This window comes from Oncorhynchus mykiss, chromosome 21 (genome assembly GCF_013265735.2).
Source record: "Oncorhynchus mykiss isolate Arlee chromosome 21, USDA_OmykA_1.1, whole genome shotgun sequence".
In the NCBI taxonomy this organism is placed as follows: domain Eukaryota; kingdom Metazoa; phylum Chordata; class Actinopteri; order Salmoniformes; family Salmonidae; genus Oncorhynchus; species Oncorhynchus mykiss.
This window is the reverse complement of record NC_048585.1, coordinates 33,708,840-33,734,822: the sequence shown is the minus strand read 5'-3', so window position 1 is coordinate 33,734,822 and position 25,983 is coordinate 33,708,840. Positions and strand designations below refer to the sequence as shown.

The window sequence follows — 25,983 nt, the reverse complement described above, 5'->3', positions numbered from 1 at the left end:
GAAAAACATAAAGTAAGACTGATGGGGATTTTCCTTTTTGAAAAGGGGCATTTGTATGCAGATTTGGGCTCTTAAACATACATGCGCGCGAGAGCGCGCACACACACACACACACACACAGAACACCCCCCTCTCCTCTTGGGTCTATGGGTTCCTTGGCTGGCAGAGCTCTCTGCAGTGAGGGGAGGCAAGTGGGAGGGGAGGCAGACACCGCTCCATCTGTGCAGGGAACAGGGGGGCCTGGCAAGCTCCCTCTGCAGACAAGATCAGCCATCCCCTCTCTCAGCTCAGCCATCATTTCCCCCTCTGCTTTCATGTGACTGGGATTGGAGGAGCAGAAGGGGGGTGTGGCCATACAGCCAGTTCAGTCTCCCCTCTCTCTGTTTGGCTGTAAGATGTAATGGCTAGACAACGCACAACCCCCATAGAGATGATATATATTGATATATGATATATATTCAGTTCTATGGCACCAGACCATGTTGATGGCACAACCCCCATAGTGATCACATATGTATTTCTATGGCACCACCACCTATGTAAATATTCCAAATTCATTTAATCTTGATGGCAGAGGCACCACAGGGGATGAAGATGGCGGTGACAGAGAGGGCTGCCGTGCTTCTAGGTCTTCTAGTTATTTCTGACATTTATTAGCCCATAAAATGTTTTGTGTTATTACATACAGCCGAGAAGAACTATTGGATATCAGAGCGGTGGTAACTCATTAGCACTACCAGCATTACGACCAGGAATACAACTTTTCCGAATCGGATCTTTCGTTCGTACCCTCCTGGGCAATTGAACTGACTCCAGAGGCCGAAACAAAACAAGGCCAGCGGCGGAGAGGTACTCGGAGTGGTCTTCTTGTCCAACTTATATTCCTCGCTAATGTTCAATCTCTGGATAAAAAAGTTGACAAGCTCAGGGCAAGGATTTCTTCAGGGATTGTAACATACTCTGTTTCACGGAAACATGGCTCTCTCGGGATATACTGTCTGAGTCTGTCCAACCAGTTGGCTTCTCAGTTCATCGCGCAGACAGGAATAAATATCTCTCCGGGAAAAAGAAGGGCGTGGGTGTATGTTTCATGATTAACGATTCATGGTGTGATTGTGATAACATACAGGAACTCAGGTCCTTTTGTTCACCCGACCTAGAATACCTCACAATCAACTGCTGACCGTATTACCTCCCAAGAGAATTCTCTTTGGTTATCGTCACAGCCGTGTATATCCCCCCTCAAGCCGATACCACAACGGCCCTCAAAGAACTTCACTGGACTTAATGCAAACTGGAAACCACATATCCCGAGGCTGCACTTATCGTAGCTTGGGATTTCAACAAAGCAAATTTGTTAAAATCACATTGACTGTAGTACTCGCGCTGCTAAAACACTCGACCACTTCTACTCCAACTTCCGGGATGACTATAAGTACCTCCCCCGCCCTCCTTTCGGCAAATCCGATCACGACTCTGTTTTGCTCCTCTCTTCCTACAGGCAGAAACTCAAACAGGAAGAACCTGTGTTAAGGACTATTAAATGCTGGTCTGACCAATCGGAATCCACGCTTCAAGATTGTTTTGATCACGCGGACTGGGATATGTGCCGGGTAGCCTCCTAGAATAATATTGACGCACATACTGATAAGGTGACATAGTTTATCAGGAAGTGTATAGGGGATGTTGTACCGACTGTGACTATTAAAGCCTACCCTAACCAGAAACCGTAGATAGATGGCAGCATTCGCACAAAATTGAAAGTGCAAACCATCGCATTTAACCATGCAAGGTGACTGGGAATATGGCCGAATACAAACAGTGTAGTTATTCCCTCCTTAAGGCAATCAAACAGGTAACACGTCAGTATAGTATAGAGACAAACTGGGGTCTTTGAGAGACTAGTCAAGGATCATATCACCTCTAGCTTACCTGACACCCTAGACCCACTTCAATTTGCTTACCGCCCCAATAGATCCACAGATGATGCAATCGCCATCGCACTGCACACTGCCTATCCCATATGGACAAGAGGAAAACCTATGTAAGAATGCTGTTCATTGTCTATTGCTCAGCATTCAACACCATAATACCCTCCAAGCTCATCACTGAGCTTAAGGTCCTGGGTCTGAACCCTGCCCTATGCAACTTGGTCCTGGACTTCCTCACGAGCTGCCCCCAGGTGGTGAAGGTAGGAAAAAACACCTCCACTTCTCTGATACTCAACACTGAGGCCCCACAAGGATGCATACTCAGCCCCCTCTTGTACTCCCTGAGACTGCTGTCCTATATACAGTTGAAGTCTGAAGTCTACATACACTTAGGTTGGAGTCATTAAAAGTCATTTTTCAACCACTACACAAATTTCTTGTTAACAGACTATAGTTTTGGCAAGTCGGTTAGGACATCTACTTGACATGACAGAAGCTTCTGATAGGCTAATTGACATAATTTGAGTCAATTGGAGGTGTACCTGTGGATGTATTTCAAGGCGTACCTTCAAACTCAGTGCCTCTTTGCTTGACATCATGGGAAAATCTAAAGAAATCAGCCAAAACCTCAGAAAAAAAAATGTAGACCTCCACAAGTCTGGGAGCAATTTCCAAACACCTGAAGGTACCATTTTCATCTTTACAAACAACAGTACACAAGTATAAACACCATGGGACCATGCAGCCATCATACCGCTCAGGAAGGAGATTCATTCTGTCTCCTAGAGATGAACGTACTTTGGTGCGAAAAGTCAATCCCAGAACAACAGCAAAGGACCTTGTGAATATGCTGGAGGAAACAGGTACAAAGGTATCTATACCCACAGTAAAACGATTCCTATATCGACATAACCTGAAAGGCCGCTCAGCAAGGAAGAAGCCACTGCTCCAAAACCGCCATAAAAAAGCCAGACTATGGTTTGCAACTGCACATGGGGACAAAGATCATACTTTTTGGAGAAATGTCCTCTGGTCTGATGAAACACAAATAGAACTGTTTGGCCATAATGACCATCGTTATGTTTGGAGGAAAAAGGGGGAGGCTTGCAAGCCGAAGAACACTGTCCCAACCATGAACACAGGGTTGGCAGCATCATGTTGTGCGGGCACTTCACAAAATAAATGGCTTCATGAGGCAGGAAAATTATGTGGATATATTTAAGCAACATCTCAAGACATCAGTCAGGAATTTAAGCTTGGTCGCAAAAGAGTCTTCCAAATGGACAATGACCTCAAGCATACTTCCAAAGTTGTGGCAAAATGGCTTAAGGACAACAAAGTCAAGGTATTGGAGTGGCCATCACAAAGCCCTGACCTAAATCCCATAGAAAATTTGTTGGTAGAACTGAAAAAGCGTGTGCGAGCAAACCTGACTCAGTTACACCAGCTCTGTCAAGAGGAATGGGACGAAATTCACCCAACTTATTGTCGGAAGCTTGTGGAAGGCTACCCGAAAACATTTGACCTAAGTTAAACAATTTAAAGGCAATGCTACCAAATTCTAATTGAGTGTATGTAAACTTCAGACCCACTGGGAATGTGATGAAAGTAATAAAAGCTGAAATAATCATCTCTTTACTATTATTCTGACATTTCACATTCTTAAAATAAAGTGGTGATCCTAACTGACCAAATACAGGGAGTTTCAACTAGGCTTAAATATCAGTTTAAATCCATTTGGCTAAGGTGCATGTACAATTTCGACTTCAATTGTACATATACTTGGAATCACCACTTTAATAATGGAACACTATTCACTTTAATAATGTTTCCATATTTTGCATTACTCATCTCATAAGTATATACTGTATTCTATCCTATTGTACTGAAACTGAGTCTATGCCGCTCTGACATTGCTCGGCCAATATTTATATATTCTTAATTAAATTCCTTTACTTCAGATTTGTGTGTATTGTTAGATATTACTGTTAGAGTTAGAAACACAAGCATTTCGCAACACCCGCAATAAAATCTGCTAAACACATATGTGACAAATACAATTTGATTTTACTTGATTTGATTTTTAGTGGAGGGTAAACTGTGTTTACACCTATCATGATAAATTAGCGTTGTTAGCATTAGTGCTTATGTAAATGGACAACGCTTGGGTTGAAATGGAATGGAATTGTCCTATTCTTCAGAGTTGTTGAAAATTGACCATATCCTCCAGCAACCAGAAGGCAAGGAGAGAGAGAGAGAGAGGGCCTACTCTTTCTGTATGCAGTCCTCAAGGACACTCAGGTGATACCAACACACATATAATTACAGCGTTTAAATGAGCTGACAGACACTTAACAAATAAACCCCATGAGCAAGTCATTCAAAACAGTGGTCTGGAGGAAGGATGACTGACCTTTCAATCACCATGAGGCCATAGACACATACACAGAGACGGACACAAAGACGGACAACGATACAGACACGGGCACACACACACACACAGTGGTCTTTGCAGCAGCAGCATCGATCAGATCTGGGTTCACGCCAGTCAGGCTCTATCAAAAGCTCAACGTATCTGAAAGACAACAAATACTCAAACCCAGGTCTGTCTGTCGACGGTGAGTGAGGGAATGAAGTGACAGGCAGCCTGTGGCTGTGGACCTGAGGGGAAGGTAATCGATGATATTGCAGAGTTGCACTATCAGTCCTGCTGCGGCTGCCGAGCCCAGAGAGTTGATGAGACAAATCACAATCAAGGAGCAGGTGAGTGACTTTGATTAAGTTCCCATGACAGCTGTGGACAGTTGGGGAGAGGGGAGAAGACATTTGATAGGTACTTGGCTCCTTTTCTGTCTGGTAGTTATATGGCCCTTTAGTCTGTCTGTCTCTTTGTCTCTGTCCTCTCATTGGAGTCATCAATCATAGTGAAAAATGTTTTACTTGTCTGTGTATAATATAGGTATCACCGAGCCCACCCTGGCAGTTGGTATGTAACAGAGGTGGAGGTCGTATACCAACACATCGATGCAACACTACACTGGCCATATACATTGGCCATATCGTGTGGTGTCTCTGAATCATTCTGCCCCTCATCCTCTCTCCTCTCTGGCCCTCATCCCATGGCCTGCTGGGATGGGATCTGGCCTGCTTCTTTATCAACGTACAGCCAGGTGCATGGTGGGTAGGTTCCTGTCTGGCCTTTATCAGTGCTGGGACAGCAACGTCCTGGTTGTGTAGATCAGAGGTGTCGGAGCAGAGGGAATGGAGGTAGAGGAGGGGCCTCTACACACACACACACACACACACACACACACACACACACACACACACACACACACACACACACACACACACACACACACACACACACACACAGGAAGTCTTGTCACAGTGAGTAAAGCTAATGACCAGGGTGTTAAGGTCTATCTGTGGGACTTCAGAGGGCCGCTGGGCTGTCTCCTCCTCAAAGCCTCCTCACTGTTCGCCCCTAAGACGGAGATGCTGTGGAGAACGGTGTGGAAAGATAGCGGGTAATTTAGCTGCACAGCAAGCATTGTGTTGGTGTAGAGCAGCCAAAGAGTTTGAGAGGGAAGAGGTGCATCTCTGTTGAAATGGGATGATTGTAGCCTGTGATGCTTGACTTATCCATCATTGATCTGTGTTTGAGTCGTGCTAATCTTGGCTCTTTGTATTCTTTGGTTGCTTTTTGTAGGAACTCTAAGTCTAAGGACTTGTAGAGATAAAGTTGTCTACGGCTGTCTTACTTTACAATGCAACAGGTACTTTGTCACATTTCTCATACATTCAAATTGAAGTGCAGACAGTTTGACATTTGTGACATTTTGGTACATCTTAGTTGAGTGCTTGTCCTTGATAATCAAACTGCATTGTGATTTCCTGACTTTCATAGTCTAAGTGTCAAGTTTCTCAATCAACATTCAGCAAAGTATTTCAGATCAATGTGCACGGGTGATTTAGTAAAAAATATGAAAAATAAAAAAAAATGAAAACATTCAAAATGAGAGGACTATAAGAATGATTTTATAACATTTAAGTGAATTGATTTCAATCCCATTCCATTCAATCCCATTCATCCCATTCAATCCCTTGATTTTCTACTGTATTCTTATCATCGTCATGACACCCTAATGGAATAGAGTTAATTGAACACTCAGTGATATGTAACAGCGATTTAACAAAGTCCTAAGATCTGATATCAAACCATATAAATCAATGATATACTCTGAAATATTATATTTCTAGAGTGGTAATAAAATTGTCCCACAGACAGGGCCCTTGTCCAATGCAACAAACTGTTCTTTAACATCATTCTGTTTTCACTGTTCACTCTTCATGAGACTTATTGGCTTTGTAACCACAGGAATTTCTATTAAAAAACATTGCTTGAAAGTACATATGAATGGGCTGAACTGCCTTCAGGACCTCAAATTCTCCTCCACACACTCCACATCTACTGTTGGCTACCAGAAGCCACTTGTGTATTTCTTGTTACTGTAGAGTGACGTGAAAAGCATATATTGTGGGATCAGTGCGTTAATTCACCTTCTCCAGTGCAGGTACACTCTTAGAAAAAGGGTTCCAAAGAGGGCTATTTGGCTGTATCCATAAGAGAACCCTTTTTGCTTCCAGGTAGAACTGCTTTTGGTTCCAGGTAGAACCATTTTCGGTTCATGGAACCCCAAAGAGTTCTACCTGGAACCAACCTGGAACCTGGAACCAACAGGGTTTTACATGGAACCAGAGGGGGCACTTCAAAGGGTTCTATAGGTACAGCCTGCGAACCCTTTTAGGTTCCAGAAAGCACCTTTTTTTTTCTAAGATTTTGGAACAGAACAGTCTGGATGGATGCAAAGAAAGCTAATACACACACTCACACAACACACCCACCCACCCACCCAACCAAAACACATACGCACTCACATACCCACACCGACACCCCCCCCCTCTAATATGGGTGATTGTTAATGGGACAATTATTGGCTACAACAATCAAACTAGAAGTAGTAGTTATAGTTTAAAAAAAATGTGGTGCACATACATATTATAAAGTTATCGTTCTATTTATCAATTCAGACAATTTATCGCAATATGGATTTTTTTGACCATATTGCACATCTCTACTCAGTCGGTGGCCATCTTTATTATGTAACAGTTTAGAAAGCATTCTGTGAATTAGTTCAATCCACTGTGACGACCCTCCCACTGTCTGCTGTAGTCGTTCTCTTTGCTCTTGTTTTCCTTATTAGGATGTCAGTGGGCAGGGACAGGAGGGTTGTCAGCAAAATGGGACACACCTGGGCCCGGGTGTGTCCGTGGATAAATACACCTCTTCCCCATTCATTAAGGACCCTCTCTCCATGCAGACACAGTGTTGGATTTTGATTGTGGCGTTTTTGTGGCTGGTTTGTTTGTTTGTTTGTTTGTTTGTTTGTTTGTTTGTTTGTTTGTACGATTGATTGATTTGTTTGTATTTGGCACCTTTCAACACCCGTCATTATCACATCTATGCAAACAACCACTCACTTACACTACTGACTACATTCACCATTGTTTATTGTATCTAGGCTACCTCAGTTATTCCTTATCTCCATGTTGTCTCCGTTTTTGTTACTGGCTTCGAGCCGGGTTCGTGACACCACTAATCAGGGGATACAAGACTCCTGCTTGGCAGTTGGCACGCCTCAAAGTTTCTGCTGCTTTAAATTGATTAGAGTGTGTTGCACTATGATGAGAGAGGTTGGAGGATGGCACAATACAATGTACTACAATAAAACTCAATAGAAAACTACACAGCAGCCACAAGGCTGCAACAACATTTCTACGGGGAGAAATAGAATCAGTAGCTAACAGAGTTGTCTAACACACACACACACACACACACCAAAAACAACAAATCCCTAGCAGATTGGAAACCAAATAGCACTTTACTCAATCGTCTATATCTGTGATGGCTATGTTTACCGGCATCTGTACCACAGAAGGCTTGATGTGTTTTTTTTTATTACAGAAAGAAATAGGCAACTTGAACTTGTTTCTTCTTGCTTTACCCTTGAGTCTGTGTATTTTTTTGCTACAGCAGCAGCAGAAGCAGCCATCAACAGCCGAACAAGTCCCTAGTTCCCATTTTACGAGAAACAAGGCTGTTCAATGAAAAGCTAGGGAGGGAGGCCCACAGGAGCGGAATGGTAAAAAGAGTGTGAGTATTTGATTGCGGCTGAATTATCTTGGGGTGAGTTGCTTACTGTGGAAAATGTATGGTTTACTTAAACCCCAAAATGCTCAATCTGCTTCTCACAAACGAGAGCTAAATGTTGCATGGTTCTAGAGAGTTTGATGTAGAGATTGATGGAGCTTTTTATCGTAGGAAGAGGTGCATTGTTGAGCATGTGTGTGCTGTGTTGTCGGTTTAAAGGGACCCCTGGCATGGGTTTAATAGTAGTGTCATGACTGGCCTGTGAGGATCAGGTTACAGTGATTCAGCTGAACAGAGATATCTCTCTCCCGCCGAGGGGGAGAAAGATGAATGGAGGTTTTATGACACCTAGTTTGGGTGTCTGGAATGTTGTGTGCCTTATGAGAGTCCACTGCCCAAAACTAAAACATCAAATAAATGGACTTTGGGACAATATATTTGATCAGCCAAATGGTGGAAATAATGATGGATGGAATATGAAAATGAATGTATATTTTATGATATTATTAGTTAAAGCTTAGTTCTTTACAATGGGTAGGAAATATCCAGATTAAAGAGAATGTTTTCGTGATGATAAGACTGTGATTTTAGTTGTCTAAACGAGATCATAGTAAATTCTAATACCTTGCCTCGTAATGAGCTACACTCCATGGAACCCAGAGAACGTGTCATAAAGATGGAAACGCCCACTTTTGACCTGAAGGTATAAAGCATGTGAGTTAAGAATTAACATACTAGACTAGAGGACCATGGCTGCAGCCAAGGTCCATGAATGGACACGACCCCGCAACACAAGGTTGAAGAAGACAAAGGAACCTCTTAACAATCAATGCTACGGTTGAGTAGCTGTCCTAAGTACTGTATCTGAGAAGGTGAATTCAAGCAGGACCACCCGATTATTCATCGTTTTTCTAGACTGCTCTCATTCCCACGCTGGTATAATCTACATGGCTGATTACCCATCCTGAGAAAATAACTCACAGAACGAGTGCAAGGAAACAGACAACTAAGAGAAAGGACATTGTGACATACACCCGAGAACAAAGGAGACGGCCATCCAAAGAACAAGGCGTCGGACGAACCTCTCCCACTAAGCGGATCTCGGCCCCTGAAGGATTACACTTCTTACCCATATGCATTACACTTACCCATAACAGTGGCAGTTTGGGGCAAGGTATTAGGGCTAAACTAAGTATAGTTTACAAGTGTATCCAAGTATTGCTTTGCTCTGTTGCTCTCTCTCTCTCTCGTTAAATCCATCTTGTGTAACGTGTCATATTGTGTTGGTCCGCTAGGGACCTGTTGCCATTGTAATAAGTTCTAATCAATAATCTAGACTGTGTGTGTAGGTGTATCTTATGTCAACGTTTAGCTTGTTGGTAAATAAATAATCAATTCAATTTGTGTGGTATGGAATGATTAGTGAGACCTGGGTTTGGGTAGATTAATCGGATTATCCAACGTTCAGAATGAGACTGATTTGAATTGTTACATGATTAATTGAATCACATAATAATTCAACATAGTCAATTATTCGATAAATAGCATCACATCACATTAATGATCACGTCACGACAGTAGAAACAGTCAAACAGTTGAAAGGGTTGGCACTAGCATGGCCATGTTGCTAGAGTGTCCTTACAAACTGCGGTCATAGCCTTTCTCTCTCTATATAGTCACTCCCTCCTTATGACTCCCCAGTTAGTCGGTAAACACTACAGTTTTATTCTGCAATAACATGCCACAGTGTCCTGGGCTAGATTTAGCCCTTTGGGTAAGCAACACACTTCATTTAGCCATTCTGCTAAACAAGAAGATTTGTCAACCAATCAGAGTAAAATTAAGTGTGCTGTCCCTTGGCAGAACGGCGCATGGCGCATGCTCCCAAAATGAGCCACTTAGGACTGAAATAGAGCCCTTTGAAAACCCAGTACAATGGAAAAACTTTCGAGCATTTTTACGACAAATATTCATGAAGAGGAAATTCAAAAACTGTGTAGCTCAGCGTTTTTTCCCTTTTTTAGAGAAAAACAACTACTGGTTTGGTTAAGTGGCCTGTGTGTGTGTGTGTGTGTGTGTGTGTGTGTGTGTGTGTCTGTGTGCGTCAGTTTGTCTGTGTGTGCGTGTGCACACACATGCGTGTGTGTGTATTCGAGCCAGTGATGTATAACCAGGACCTTGCATTTAATTAAGAAGGCCTCCTCCACTTTCTGCAAGTGTGCATAATCACTCCATCCACTGTGATATCATCTACTTAATGCGTTATTTTACCATACAGTTAAACCTGGCCAATAAATCTAGCAGCGCTCTCCTTTAAATAGATGCTGGTTGGCTGAATAATGTGTGCATTAGATTAGTAGTGGCTGGACCCCCCGAACCTCCAAGCTGAGAAAATAGGGATGAGGGCTCCCTCCCTCAGGATCACATCTTAACACCTTAGTGCCACAGATAGCTATGATGATGATGATGTGTGTGTGTGCATACGTGTATGCGTGCGCAGGTTTCTGTACGTTCATCTGTGAATGCTTGGTGCATCTATGAGTCTTTTCTCTCTGTCTGTTGATTCACTCTATCCATAGTATTCATCTATGTGTATATCCCTGCAGAAATAGAACCATATCCCATTCATTTTCTCTAGCCATAACACCCCACACTTCACAACTGGCTTCACCATGTGTGGCCCTGTCTACCGTCTCACCTCCCATCAGAGGTCAAGGTGTGGCTTTTGAAATGAGACTATGGAATCCACTCAATATCCAATATCACAGTGTCAAGGTTGCAATGCAACGTCAAACCTTTTTCATTTGTGACATTTGCAGTGGATTATATTATTTTTGTCTCTTCCGTAGAGCCTGGTGGAGTGATTCTATGTGACCTCATTATGGAAATTGCTAAGGCTGTGTCCCAAATGGCACCTCATACCCTGTATAGTACACTATTTTTGAACCATAGGGCTCAGGTCAAAAATAGTGCACAATAAATGGTATGCACTGAAAAGGGTCCCGTTTGGAATGCATAGAAAGCAACCAAAGACATGATACAGTGTGTTGTGAAATCCAGAGATTATATACATTTCTCTGGTTTCTTTATCTCTCTAATACAGTACAGGGAGCAGCTAGGACTCATTATTTGTTGCTTTCCCCCTCCCTCCCTCTCTCTCTCTCTCTGTCATGCTTTTAAATGATGTCATTTGTATGAATAATACATATGTTTCTTAGGGAGTTCTAGAAACCGGGGTTATTCTGTTGTCTTTGATTTGTAATGTCCGTAGGAATATCCTCCACAAGCTAAAAGGAAAAAATATGTAATGATTAAAGAATGTTATTGAATGATTATGGGTGTGATTAAATAATATTGGAGACCCGGAGGGATAAGAAAGTAATTGTGAAATAAAGAGTTTCTCCACACTGGAAGATCTGTGCAGGGACTAAATGCTGTCTGTCTCTAGACATTGACAAATTAAGAAATTACATGTGTGTGAATCTGTGGGATCGGTTTGTCACTGGATAGTGAAATGGTGTTAGCTAACACCCGTTACTGAGATTCACTTGAGGGGCTGATAAATCTGGCAGAATAGCATATTAATGAATTTCACCAAAATACAATACCCCGCAACCATATTTTGGTTTATTAAAGAGATTACATGTTTTTCTATGTTAAATATGATCAATATTTTGTCATTTTCTGTATGGTAGGAATAACTGATTTTCCAACCAAACACTATCCTATAAAGCATTGCAGGAAAAAATAGACAATAATAATGTACATTTTTTACTGCAATGTCCCCTTTTATGTGACAGAGTTCCTACATCTCTGGAAACATAACTAAGTCACATGTCATTGCATAAAAAGGGGTACACAATACTCTGAAAAGCACACTGGATTTCAACTGAAACGTGCCTGCATGTCTCAGGCAGCTGACACACAAACACACACATACAGAAACACACACACATAGGCAATGCTGACACTCTATAGCATAGGCTTCTTATTAACATCAAGGAAATGGCACCCTATTCCCTATTTAGTGCACTACTTCTGACCAGGGCCCATAATGTTCTGGTCAAAGTAGTGTGCTATATAGAGAATAGGGTTACCATTTGGGACACAACCACGATTACAAGATCTCTGTTGTTCCACTGTAATGGGTATTCCATATTCTAACCCCGAGGTATCCCACTTACTGTATATAACTCACATGCCATGCCAGTGTCACTGTAACAATTAAACATTTTATCATACGCTCCAAGGGTTAGGGAGCGATAGTTATGAGAGTGGAGGGAGAGGGGGGGAGGAGAGTGAGTGAGAGAGAGAGAGAGAGAGAGAGAGAGAGATTCCCCCATCCAGAAGCTGCCAGGCAGGCTTAACCAAGCCATGTTTCACATGTAGAAAAGTATCAGCTGGAATGACATTGCTACAGCTGAAAGGATACTACCTTCAGGCTTCATTTCCTGCTTCTCTCTTACAGTGTCTTATCTCTTCTCTCTTTCTACTTGCATTCTGGGGCGGCAGGTAGCCTAGTGGTTAGAGCGTTGGCCCAGTAACAGGAAGGTTGCTGGATCCAATCCCTGAGTTAACAAGGTAAAATGATATTGTTCCGCCCCTGAGCACGGCAGTTAACCCACTGTTTTTCCTGGGTGCCATTGATGTCGATCAAGGCAGCCCCCTGCACCTCTCTGATTCAGAGGGGTTGGGTTAAATGCGGAAGACACATTTCAGTTGGACTACTGACTAGGTATCCCCCTTTTCTTTTCCTTTATTCCACATAATAACATCACATAGTACATCAAGTTATCCAGAATGTGTGTGGAATACCATTTCTTACAATACTCGACTCTGCATTCTGAAATGACATTTTCAGAACAAACAGTAAGACACAACACAAATGGCAGCATGCTGAGATTTGCAAATCAATCACATAAATTGCTAAATAGAAAGAAATACAATATAGTACAATGATTCCAGTCCAGAAATGGCCCATGATTGATGCAAACCTTTAAAAAAAAACTCTGTTGTAAAACAATCCATTGAGACAAGGATCCAGGTAATGCACCTTATGGCATACTGCTGTAAGAATAGTCTGAGAAGACAGACTATTCTATTTTTACACAGACCTGAGAATGAGCCATACATTTCAACACATGCTCATATCTGACTCTGGGTAAAGTGCTGCTGTCCATCTACCATATAGACTCATGTAGATGGAAGATGGTATGTAGATGTCATTTACCATGTACTGTAGTGCACCGGATTCATAGCTCTTGTGTTTCAACTACTTAAACATGTCGCAGGGCCACAACCTGTTATAATACCTTCAGATCAAGGATCCTAACATTAGCCCTGACAGTCATAACTTAGCATTTACTAAAACGTCATAGTATAGGTCTGTTGTCTTGTTAAGCGTGTGTCGGGCTCCATGGCGGGACAGCGGCAATTGATTGAATAGAGTTGACTTCAACTCCATTAGGTGCCCCGGCAACATTCACCAACCAGACACGGTTCCTTATTCTGCAGCTGAACTACCTCTCAGGCGCAGAGATTAATGGGCCTGCCTCGTCTAATGTAATATTTGTTTCTACTCCTTGAAGTCTCCACTCTGCTAGTCTCCGTCTCCAGCTGACATCTTCATTGTATTACCTCACACTTTATTCCCAAGGCAGACTGTGGATCTGTGGGTCGGCGGACTGAGCATTTTCATCCTTCTGCTTTTGTCTCATTGTCTAATGTGATTTTTTTTCTTCTCTGCTGTAAACTCACTCTCTCCACCCCTCTCTCTCTAACGCCACTTTGCTGGCATCTCCTCTCTGCTCCAGGCGTTTGTTGTCATGGGTCTGTGAGCTGCCTGTCTGTGACGGGGCTAGGGCCCTCCAGGAATTCAAAACGCCATTGTGGAATTTTCTTCCAAGCAATTGCTTTTTCAACAATACAGATAAGTAGCTCTAACCATCCTCTTTGAAGGGCTCTACTCTCCCTTAGCAAATCAAACTGACTTTCTCTTTTTCTCTCTCCGAGTGTCCAGAGAGGACCCCAGGTGTATTTGTTTGTGTGTATTTTGTAAATCAATTATCACTCAATATACCTATCAACTTCTAAGGTACAGTAAAGGCATTAAATTCATCAGTTTGAAATGTCAATACCCATGCATTATGCATGCTGTTTTAATGCCTATCAAATATATAATACATTCACATCAACTCATGATATGAGTGACATGCAGCATTTAACCAGAAATCATCTCTATAATTGATGAGAGACTCACTGATGCCAGAGCTAAATGCAAACACATGTAGGCTAGTTCGTTTACTTTATTCATCACATGCTTCGTAAACAACATGTGTAGACTAACAGTGAAATGCTTACTTACGAAGCAAATGTGATTTAATTTGATTAATTATCAATGACATTTATGAGAAAGTAATTCAACTAGCCTACATGTGTTTGATATTATGGTCTATTTTTCTGTTAGGGTGTCAATTACATCAGCTTTCACAATGAGAGAGAGAGGCTTTCGAGAGACAACATGGTCTCAGTAGAATATGTTAAAAAAATAGTGACATTTAACCATTGTAGTCATACATAACCCAAGCTGACATGTTAGTTAGGGTAGACCACAACACAAGAAACCAGTACTCTACCCTGTGAATCCAACTTAATGTGAACTGCTATCACAACTAGAACCCCTTTAAAGACCCCAATAATCTGTTAACATGTCTTCTAGTCAACAAACTTCTCTTGTGGTGACCCTTTGCAGGCAATAGAAAAGAGTACAGTTTTGAGAAGTTGCCGTTTCACTGCTGAATGAGTTGTGAAAACAGAGCTACAAACATCCACGATATCCACCTCTATAACAAGACAAGCTGGTAGTTTATAGTGTAACAGATTTGATTTTCTCAAAAAACACGATGCAATTGTCTGCCTAATTTCCAATCACCCATATGTATATTTTTCTTATTTATATTTTTATTTTCCCCTATGCCTACCACCCCTCCTGTATTTGGACTAAATGTGTGGACAACAATACTTATGCTTATACACTACCATTAAAAAGTTTTTTGTCCATTGAAATAACATCAAATTGATCAGAAGACAGTGTAGACATTGTTAATGTTGTAAATGACTACAACATTTGTAATGGAATATCTACATAGGCGTACAGAGGCCCATTAACAGCAACCGTCACTCCTGTGTTCCAATGACACGTTGTGTTAGCTAATCCAAGTTTATCATTTTAAAATTATAATTGATCATTAGAAAACCCTTTTGGCTATTCCATGCGTGAAATTGCCAAGAAACTGGAGATCTCATACAACGCTGTGTACTACTCCCTTCACAGAACAGCGCAAACTGGCCCTAACCAGAATAGAAAGAGGAGTGGGAGGCTCCGGTGCACAACTGAGCAAGAAGTACATTAGAGTGTCTAGATTGAGAAACAGACGCCTCACAAGTCCTCAATTGGCAGCTTCATTAAATAGTACCCGCAAAACACCAGTCTCAACGTCAACAGTGCAGAGGTGACTCCGGGATGCCAGCCTAAACTGACAACGAGTTTCAGAAGAAAGTTATTTGTTCATGGTCATTTTGAGCCTGTAATTGAACCCACAAATGCTGATGCTCCAGATACTCAACTAGTCTAAAGAAGGTCAGTTTTATTGCTTCTTTAATCAGGACAACAGTTTTCAGCTGTGCTAACATAATTGCAAATGGGTTTTCTAGTGATCAATTATCCTTTTAAAATTATAAACTTGTATTAGCTAACACAACGTGCCATTTGAACACAGGAGTGATGGTTGCTGATAATGGGACTCTGTACACCTATGTAGATATTCCATAAAAAATCTGCAGTTTCCAGCTACAATAGTCACCATTAACAATGTCTACATTGTATTTCTATATCAGTAGTGTACTTCCAGCTTATACATACTACATACATTTTTCTGACAAGGTACATTTGACACTAGTTGTCTTTTTTTAATCCTTCAGCTACCCTCAACAACCTCCCATATGTTATGTTTGATTGTTTGTTGTTTGTTTGTGGTTTGTCTCTGTAAACATTAACAACCGTGGTGACAGAGATGGATTGTCCTGGTGGTTTATTTCATTAAGCTATTCTCCTGGGTGTTCCCAAAATGAATTGTTTGGAACAGATGGAGCCAATAAATAAGATGGTGATATGTGGAAGATGGGACACTGGGCTTGTAATTGAATAGTGCGACTTTATTTTTCCTAGGTGTTACCAGGTGTAAGGTATTGGAATAGCAGATTGTCTCTCTGAATGATTTTTGATTTGACTTTTATCTTGGACCAACGTAACTGGATCATTACTTCTCTAGAAGACTGGATTTACAGTAGGGCAAAAAAGTATTTAGTCAGCCACCAATTGTGCAAGTTCTCCCACTTAAAAAGATGAGAGAGGCCTGTAATTTTCATCATAGGTACACTTCAACTATGACAGACAAAATGAGAAAAAAATCCAGAAAATCACATTGTAGGATTTTTAATGAATTTATTTGCAAATTATGATGGAAAATAAGTATTTGGTCACCTACAAACAAGCAAGATTTCTGGCTCTCACAGACCTGTAACTTCTTCTTTAAGAGGCTCCTCTGTCCTCCACTCGTTACCTGTAATAATGGCACCTGTTTGAACTTGTTATCAGTATTAAAGTCCACAACCTCAAACAGTCACACTCCATACTCCACTATGGCCAAGACCAAAGAGCTGTCAAACGACACCAGAAACAAAATTGTAGACCTGCACCAGGCTGGGAAGACTGAATCTGCAATAGGTAAGCAGCTTGGTTTGAAGAAATCAACTGTGGGAGCAATTATTAGGAAATGGAAGACATACAAGACCACTGATAATCTCCCTTGATCTGGGGCTCCACGCAAGATCTCTCCCCGTGGGGTCAAAATGATCACAAGAACGGTGAGCAAAAATCCCAGAACCACACGGGGGGACCTAGTGAATGAGCTGCAGAGAGCTGGGACCAAAGTAACAAAGCCTACCATCAGTAACACACTACGCCGCCAGGGACTCAAATCCTGCAGTGCCAGACGTGTCCCCCTGCTTAAAAGCCAGTACATGTCCAGGCCCGTCTGAAGTTTGCTAGAGAGCATTTGGATGATCCAGAAGAAGATTGGGAGAATGTCATATGGTCAGCTGAAACCAAAATATAACTTTTTGGTAAAAACTAAAATCGTCGTGTTTGGAGGACAAAGAATGCTGAGTTGCATCCAAAGAACACCATACCTACTGTGAAGCATGGGGGTGGAAACATCATGCTTTGGGGTTGTTTTTCTGCAAAGGGACCAGGACGACTGATCCGTGTAAAGGAAAGAATGAATGGGGCCATGTATCGTGAGATTTTGAGTGAAAACCTCCTATCAGCAAGGGCATTGAAGATGAAACGTGGCTGGGTCTTTCAGCATGACAATGATCCAAAACGCACCGCCCGGGCAACGAAGGAGTGGCTTCGTAAGAAGCATTTCAAGGTCCTGGAGTGGCCCAGCCAGTCTCCAGATCTCAACCCCATAGAAAATCTTTTGGAGGGAGTTGAAAGTCCGTGTTGCCCAGCAACAGCCCCAAAACATCACTGCTCTAGAGGAGATCTGCATGGAGGAATGGGCCAAAATACCAGCAACAGTGTTTGAAAACCTTGTGAAGACTTACAGAAAACGTTTGACCTCTGTTATATACCCTTTGTTGGCAATGACAAAGTATTGAGATAAACTTTTGTTATTGACCAAATACTTATTTTCCATCATAATTTGCAAATAAATTCATTAAAAATCCTACAATGTGATTTTCTGGATTTTTTTTCTCATTTTGTCTGTCATAGTTGAAGTGTACATATGATGAAAATTACAGGCCTCTCTCATCTTTTTAAGTGGGAGAACTTGCACAATAGGTGGCTGACTAAATACTTTTTTGCCCCACTGTATGAGACACCCATGGTCATACATTTTTTTTTAAGTAGCTCTATTTTCGACACAAAGATCCATTATGGTCTTTCTATCTTTCTCCTTTCTCTTGGTGAACACTTCAACAAGTTTGATAGTTATAGATGTACAGGTGGACAGTGGCTCAATTTCTTTACCTAGAAAAAGGTCATTCGGGCAATGCCAGAAGTAGATTAAGACATTCAAATGCAAGCTTGTTTACCTACTAGTACTGCTTGGATTTTGAGGGTATTTTTTTTTTCAACTTGCTGCAGAGATTTCAAACACATTGACATCTCAGGGAAGTTCCTCAGGCTAGGTATCAGGGGATTGGGTTAACAGATGATATCCTATTCGGTTTTCCCCATGAACGCCCTGGGGGCTGAGTCTACAGTACTGAGGCTACAGCAGGCTACAGAAGGCTGTGTTCCCCATGCAGCGTCGGAGGGCCAGTACAGTGTTATTGATTCAGGTAGAGCAGACTGAGACATGTACATAAACGAACAGAACAGAGAGCATTAGACGATGCTTAATCTAAGACAGTGGGATATCTGTGGGTGTGTGTGCTGGTGTTGGAGTGAGCCGGGTATGCAGTGTGCTGAGTGATGTGTATGCTGAGGATGTGGGTGAGTGATGTGTATGCTGAGGATGTGGGTGAGTGATGTGTATGCTGAGGATGTGGGTGAGTGATGTGTATGCGGAGGATGTGGGTGAGTGATGTGTATGCTGAGGATGTGGGTGAGTGATGTGTATGCTGAGGATGTGGGTGAGTGATGTGTATGCTGAGGATGTGGGTGAGTGATGTGTATGCTGAGGATGTGGGTGAGTGATGTGTATGCGGAGGATGTGGGTGAGTGATGTGTATGCTGAGGATGTGGGTGAGTGATGTGTATGCTGAGGATGTGGGTGAGTGATGTGTATGCTGAGGATGTGGGTGAGTGATGTGTATGCTGAGGATGTGGGTGAGTGATATGTATGCTGAGGATGTGGGTGAGTGATGTGTATGCGGAGGATGTGGGTGAGTGATGTGTATGCTGAGGATGTGGGTGAGTGATGTGTATGCTGAGGATGTGGGTGAGTGATGTGTATGCTGAGGATGTGGGTGAGTGATGTGTATGGGGAGGATGTGGGTGAGTGATGTGTATGCTGAGGATTGGGGTGAGTGATGTGTATGCTGAGGATGTGGGTGAGTGATGTGTAGCTGAGGATTGGGGTGAGTGATGTGTATGCTGGGGATGTGAGTGTGAGTCAGTGAGTGTCTAAAATGAATGGGGATGTGTGGTGGGTTGTAATGACTACTGAAGATGTGTGGGGCGGTAGTGACTCACAGTGGTGTGTTATAGGGGTTGGTGGTGCTCTCGTTCTATCGCTGGCAGCAGGTGTTACATCAGGACCAGGCATGATTCATCTGCTACTGCTGGATTTGACACTGAGGGTGGGAGGTACAGCAGGGGAGAAGGGACAAAGTGTACAGTCTTCCCTTCCCTTCACCCAACTTCTCCCTCTCTGCTCTCTCTAAGCACCCTGAGAAACAATATTCTCCTGAGCTCCTACTTATAGACTGACTCCCACACAAAACACTGAAAACAGTGCACACACTCAAACACACACACCAACACACTTTTCCCATTCAAATACATGCAGTGATAATGATCCAGCAGCATCAACATCCCGACCTAACCTCCCAGTGCAGCATGTTAATGGCCCAGCGTTTGTTCTACTTTGCACGTTCACAGCCATCTGACTGATATTCATGTAGTAACCCAACAGAGGACCCCAGTCAGACACATTCCTATGGTTCTAACTAGCACTATGCTAGTGTTATTGGCATTTTCTTTTATCTCTGTGGCCTCATCGTTAGCACTTCAAAGCTAACAAGCGGAGCCAATGAATGAGTAATAATAATATCACTGGAAAACAAACGCATCTCGAGTCACATCCAGAGGAGGGAGCTACAGTGCACTGAATAAAACTGTCTCTATAACGAAACATATTTGTGTGTAATTCACTTAATAACAATAAATATCACCAGAGGCTAAGGACATATTTTAAACTAAATCAGGATATCCACGGGAATAAACTAACACCAGTCTTTGACATGCTATTGGTGAATTAGGCTGAAGTGTCATTCTAGTGTTCAGCCTTGTCTCTATCTCTCTCTCTCTCTCTCTCCCTCTCTCCCTTTCAGCTGTGTCTGTGCAGATCTCACAGTGAGATGCTAACTTTGAGAGACAGTTACCATATGAGTCACAGCCATAATCACAGACCTCCCATTTCTCTCCTCTCAGCCGCTTACGGTCACACTCTTGAGCAAATAGGTGTCACTCGGAACATGTATTTATGGTCAATAGTACACAAAGTCAGATGACATTGCTCTGCAATATATGCTAATTAAAACATAGACTAGATCCTCTTTAGCCTTATATAGGACACCGTGCATGGGTGTGCTAGATGGCTACAATGAGGAGCCTGGAAAATAATTGGCTAAATGTTTTAGAGGGCATTTGTTTCCAAGAATCCTCTGAAAGCATATCTATAATCTGTAAGTGCTTGTCCTTCCATACGAAATGTATAATGTGTGGATATCTGTATGGAAACTTTTCTCCAAACCGGCACCTATAACTCTGCTGTGGTAGACGGCGTGCAAGAGACACTTCCATGTAGCCTACCACTGTCTACCACAGCCGAGTTATAGGTGTCAGTTTGGACAAATGTTTGCCTCAGATGGTTTCTATACAGATATCCACCCATTATACAATTGGAATTATACAAGGAGTTACCGATGATAGATATGCCTTCAGTAACAGGATTTTCAAAAACAAGTACCTCCTTAAAACATTCTGCCGGTTATTTTCCAAAGCTATTTGGGCTAGATTGTCCTTATTTTAACTCTGCCATTGCCTGACGTAGATTATCTGCGGGCTTATAATGCCTGTGGACTGGGCGATATGGCTAAAATATAATATCATTATATTTGTAACATTTTTGACAGTGTGACGGTATTTTATGTTTTTTAGTAACAAAAGTTCTAGATATGCTTCATGAGTAGTTCATGACCCTAGGGTGGCAACACAGAATAAAAGGGATTTCAATGGGGTTTCCTCCATTCGGATTGTTTTATACTGTTCAATCCAACTCCAACAACAACAGAAAATCAGCATTTACATACATTTTGGCATTTCCTGCACTCATTTGTTATCATTTCCACAGCCTCAATTCATCAGGGCTTGGACTCTACAAGGTGTCAAAAGCGTTCCACAGGGATGCTGGCACATGTTAACCCCAATGCTTCCCACAGTTGTGTCAAGCTGACAAGATGTCCTTTGGGTGGTGCACCAAACTGTTGAGCGTTAAAAACCCAGCAGCGTTGCAGTTCTTGACACACTCAAACCGGTGCGCCTGGCACCTACTACCATACCCCGTTCAAAGGCACGTAAATATTTTATCTTGCCCATTGACCCTCTGAATGGCACACATACACAATCCATGTCTCAATTGTCTCCAGGCTTAAACATCCTTATTTAACCTGTCTCCTCACTTTCATCTACATTGATAGAAGTGGATTTAATAGGTTACATCGATAAGGGATCATTGCTTTCACCTGCATTCTCCTGGTCATTATATGTCATGGAAAAAGCAGGTGTCCCTAATTAATGTTTTGTATACACAGTGTAGTGGGAAGCACTTTGAATACCTTGTTATTTGACATGACAATGAATGAAAAGGCCAGGGAAGAATTATTGTGAAAGGGTAGGAACCAAAGTGTTGGTCAGTGTTTCCAAAGGGACCCTAATTAGATGTTAGATTACATGTTTTCTCTTACTTCATGTAGCTAGCTAGTGCAAACTAACATATTTATGCTTTGCCTATTCCTCTCTGATTTACAAGATACCATTGCGCAAATAACATGATGAGCTTTGCCTACACCAGCACTGGTATCAGGCTGTATGAGCTAGCTAAGTTTGCTTTGACTATTTGTACATTAAACTAGCTAGCCAGCTTACTTGCGATTAGCATTAGCGGCTAACACAATTTATTTTAACCACAACTTGCTAAGAAAAGACAAACTAGCTGTTTACAGACAGTACGATACACAAACAAATAGTGTGATTATAGAACGCTTGTGGATTTATATTAAGAACCAAAGTGGAAATCAGCATCGTAGTTCAAATCTTGTTGCATCTGACCATGAATACAGAGTGAACGGCATGGCAAGTGCTCGTGACTCCGTGGTTGTCTGGTTGAGCAACAACTTAAGTAACGGGTCAGGGCTTGGTGTGGGAAGTGCATGGGGAAGCCACATGCAGGAGGAAAGGGAGAGAGATGACTTGAGTAGCAAACGGAGTAAACTATTTTTAATAAATGACATTACACACGCAGGAGTGACGTATCACATATAACAAACCAAACACTGAAATACCGTTATAGAACGTAAAGTTAAAACCCAAACCGCTCTGTGCATCAATACTGGTCAAATACAGTACACTGCCCAGCCCTAGTCCAAACCCTCTCATCCAGCTGCTGTAATCACACACAGGCTATACTTTCATCTCATGCCCAAGAGGAGAGTTATGTCTCAGCATAACAAACATGGATCAGCTCTGGCTATGTCTCTGCTCTGTGACTCACAGAAGAGAAGCATGCGATACGTTGGTCAGCCAGTCCAGTCAGGTTCTGAGATTCATGTCAGAGACCACAAGTAGGTCAGGGCACTGCTTCAGAAGCCATTTTGGATCGGGGGAAGAGTGCAGGAGAGACAGGCGAAAGTAGAAAGGAGAGACAGCCTGGGGCAAGAGAGACAGGACTGGACAGGAAATGGGCAAGGACAGGCAAGAGGGACAACAAGCCAGGACAAGGAAAGGGACAGCGGAAGGAGTCAGGCCATGGGGGAAAAGACGAGCCAGGAGGGAAGAAATGGACAAAAACATGTAGGTCAGGACAAAAGGGAAGAGACAGGGAGGAGAAAGTGAGGCAAAGAAGAAATCGTCAAGGAAAGGGACAGGAAACAAGTGTAAAATCAAGTTAGAAACAAATGGATGTTTAACAGTAGGGGAGATCAGTATGGCTCTGTAGACTGCTGACCAGAGCAAACAGCCAACATTGCAGAAGAGAACCTCCCTTTACACTTTTTAAAAATTCTCTTCAAAACCAGAATGTGGGGGGTATTTAGTTTCAGGCTTTTCTTTTAAGCCTGCTACATTATGTTTCCACTGAGGAAGAGTTGCTACACACACACACTTACACCCCCCCCCCCCCCCTCCCCCTTCTGAAACATCCAGAGAAACACTGATTAAACAGCCACAGTCTCTATGTGATCGAAACACAAGACCAAAGAGAAGAAAATAAATGCAGATTAAATTCCCTCCTCGACTTTTGCTGCAGCCTATAATGAATCTAAGACCCTGGCAGAGGATAGGAAATTAGTCCCATGTGGCTCAGTTGGTAGAGCATGGCTCTTACATGCCAGGGTTGTGGGTCAATTCCCAAGGTGTCCCAGTACGAAAATGTATGCACTCACTACTGTAACTCGCTCTGGATAAGAGCGTATGCTAAATGACAAAAATGTCAAATTAAATTCTAGCGAAAAAGAGGGATCTATTTTTGTGGTAAATGCGCCCCTAGACAACGGAATGATTATATTAGTCATTAGCTTAAGTGCTAACAAAATAACTTAGCTTGTAATAGGCTTATCGTGGTAAATGCACAACGAACGCTTCCTTTCCCATACGTTTTCACACATAACGCAATAGTGCCAGCTGGAGATTTCTCTCGAGTGACTCAGACTGGGTGATTGGTTCCCTGGAGGTGAATAATACTGGAATGGCATGCTATCCTTTCATGGTCAGAATACACATATGAGTTAGGGCCAGCCATGAGACTAACCTGGGTGGGCTAAATAAAGATTAGATCAAATAAATACGAAATTAGATTTTTTTTAAATTCATGATCAGACTGGTATTTTCTTCATTTAAATTTGATGATGATGAAGCTTCTCCCTAATGAGTTTGTCACAGTCCAGTGCAATCCAACTGCAACCAGGTGAAATACAGTAATGATCCAATTGCACAAACAGTGGCTGATGCATGACTGTCCTTTCCACAGAATGATGGTCACGATGATGAAGTAAGCAGCGAACTTTACAATTCCACGCATTCAACAGAGTGAGTGTGCTGCTCTAATTATTTGTTGTGTTCGTGTGTGTGTGCGCGTGTGAATGTGTGCTCGCGCGTGTGTGTGTGTAATTGTGCATACGTGCGAGGGCGCGTTCTTGCATGAGAACTGTTATCCCATAGCTTACTTTTGAAACGATATTAGCTCGACTGCAATGACAAAACCAATAACCCTTGAAGTGATTTCCGATAATGCTGTCGCATAATTTTCATGTCAAAGCAGCAGACAGTGACACCACGGTCACCCTATGGTCTACCGCCGCAGCACTTTATAAATATGAACCAATATGATCAGGGAAAACGAGTCAGAGAAAGAGGAATTACCGCAGTAGATGATTAGGAGACTGGTCAACAGTATTACAGTCCAGAAAGTTGAAGACATCCTTGGCCAGGGGCTGGCATCCTTACGTTTAGTCAACCTTAAAGCCGGAGCCATTGAACAAAGCGATATCCTCTCACAAAAATCTAAAGTAATTTCACCAGCAAGGTCTTCCTCTCACGAAGCGCCTCTCTCCACATGTAATCCGTGGAAAAAAACATGTTGAGAACGAACCTCTCATTGCAAAAGCTGTCATATGGCTATGCAGCCGGTGTGTAAAAAAGGCTGCATCTTCTTGAGGTTCATAGTTGATGAAAAAAACTGTCTTGACACGTTTGGGAATTCGCATGTGATGCAATTAAATGTTTAATGTTCCTTATTCCAAAAATAACCTACTTCTTGGTGATATTGGTAGAAGTAATAGGCTAGTTCAGGAGAAAATCCTGAAATCGCAGTATGATCTCCAATATGCTTTAAAGGGGTGAAAGATGCAATCATGTGTACCGCAACGTCGTAAAGCTCCTCTAATTCAACTGTGGTAGAGGATGTGTGAATCGTTTAGGCTCCCAGCTAAAGACACACTGAAAATATGTAGTTCATCAACAATGTCCTTTTAAATCTGATAAAGAATAGGAAATGGGATCTACCCTAGAAAGAAAGTCATTGGAGATCTCGACTCACTATCGACTGTTCTTAAACCCAAACTAGCAGATGATCAAGATCACCATCATGCGCACCGTTATTCTATACGGGTAGAATAAAACGGAGGAGAGAGAGAGAAATAACGAGAGAGAGTGAGAGAAGGAGAGAGTGACCGCAGGATGCGTCGTAAATTCCCTCAAATAATTTTGAGACTAGAATGTAAATTATATCACTGGAATAAAATAATAATACAAATACGTCTGACATCTGTACCCATAAACATCTAATAATGTGATTATTGCTGTATGTACAGGACATACAGCAAGCAGCCCTCCCTAAACTCTCATACTGGGATGCTCACAGGTGGCGTGTGTGTGTGTGTTAATTTTTTTGGCGAGAGTACTGGCTATATCTGTCAGCGCATTTCCTGGAAATAAACAAAATCGCACACACACAAACACAACATTTTTTTTTTTATCTGTGCTGAACATAGTTTATGTCCTATAGTGCAGAAACATATTAAGAATGTCAGAGGACGTTAGTTAATTGATAGTAAACATCATTTATTGGAAAGGAATCCCATAGCGACTGTGTCTAAACCTGCCATAACTCGAAGTTCAGCATCCCTTTGCTACTGGACAGCGCCACGACTCGCGTCTACTGGACAGCACCAGTGATGATCGCATAGAAGAGAAGTGCTGTTCAGTTTTTGGGGTATGAGCCACTATGCATTAATGACCTGAGTCATTACATCTAATTAATCAATACC

The 25,983-nt window shown here is 42.1% G+C and overlaps 1 protein-coding gene across 2 annotated transcripts in view; it reads right to left on the bottom strand.

The window, feature by feature from the left end:
- LOC110500285 (chemokine-like protein TAFA-5) overlaps positions 1 to 25,362 on the bottom strand; it is a 159,556-nt gene extending 134,194 nt beyond the window's left edge. Inside the window, exon 1 of one of the 2 annotated variants that reach the window (XM_036957699.1) lies at positions 24,578 to 25,362. In XM_036957699.1, coding sequence (XP_036813594.1) covers positions 24,578 to 24,689 — 112 coding nt within the window. In that variant the 5' untranslated portion in view covers positions 24,690 to 25,362. The remainder of the gene's footprint in view (positions 1 to 24,577) is intronic. The other variant, XM_021577581.2, reaches the window with a different exon arrangement.
- Positions 25,363 to 25,983: the final 621 nt, after the last annotated feature.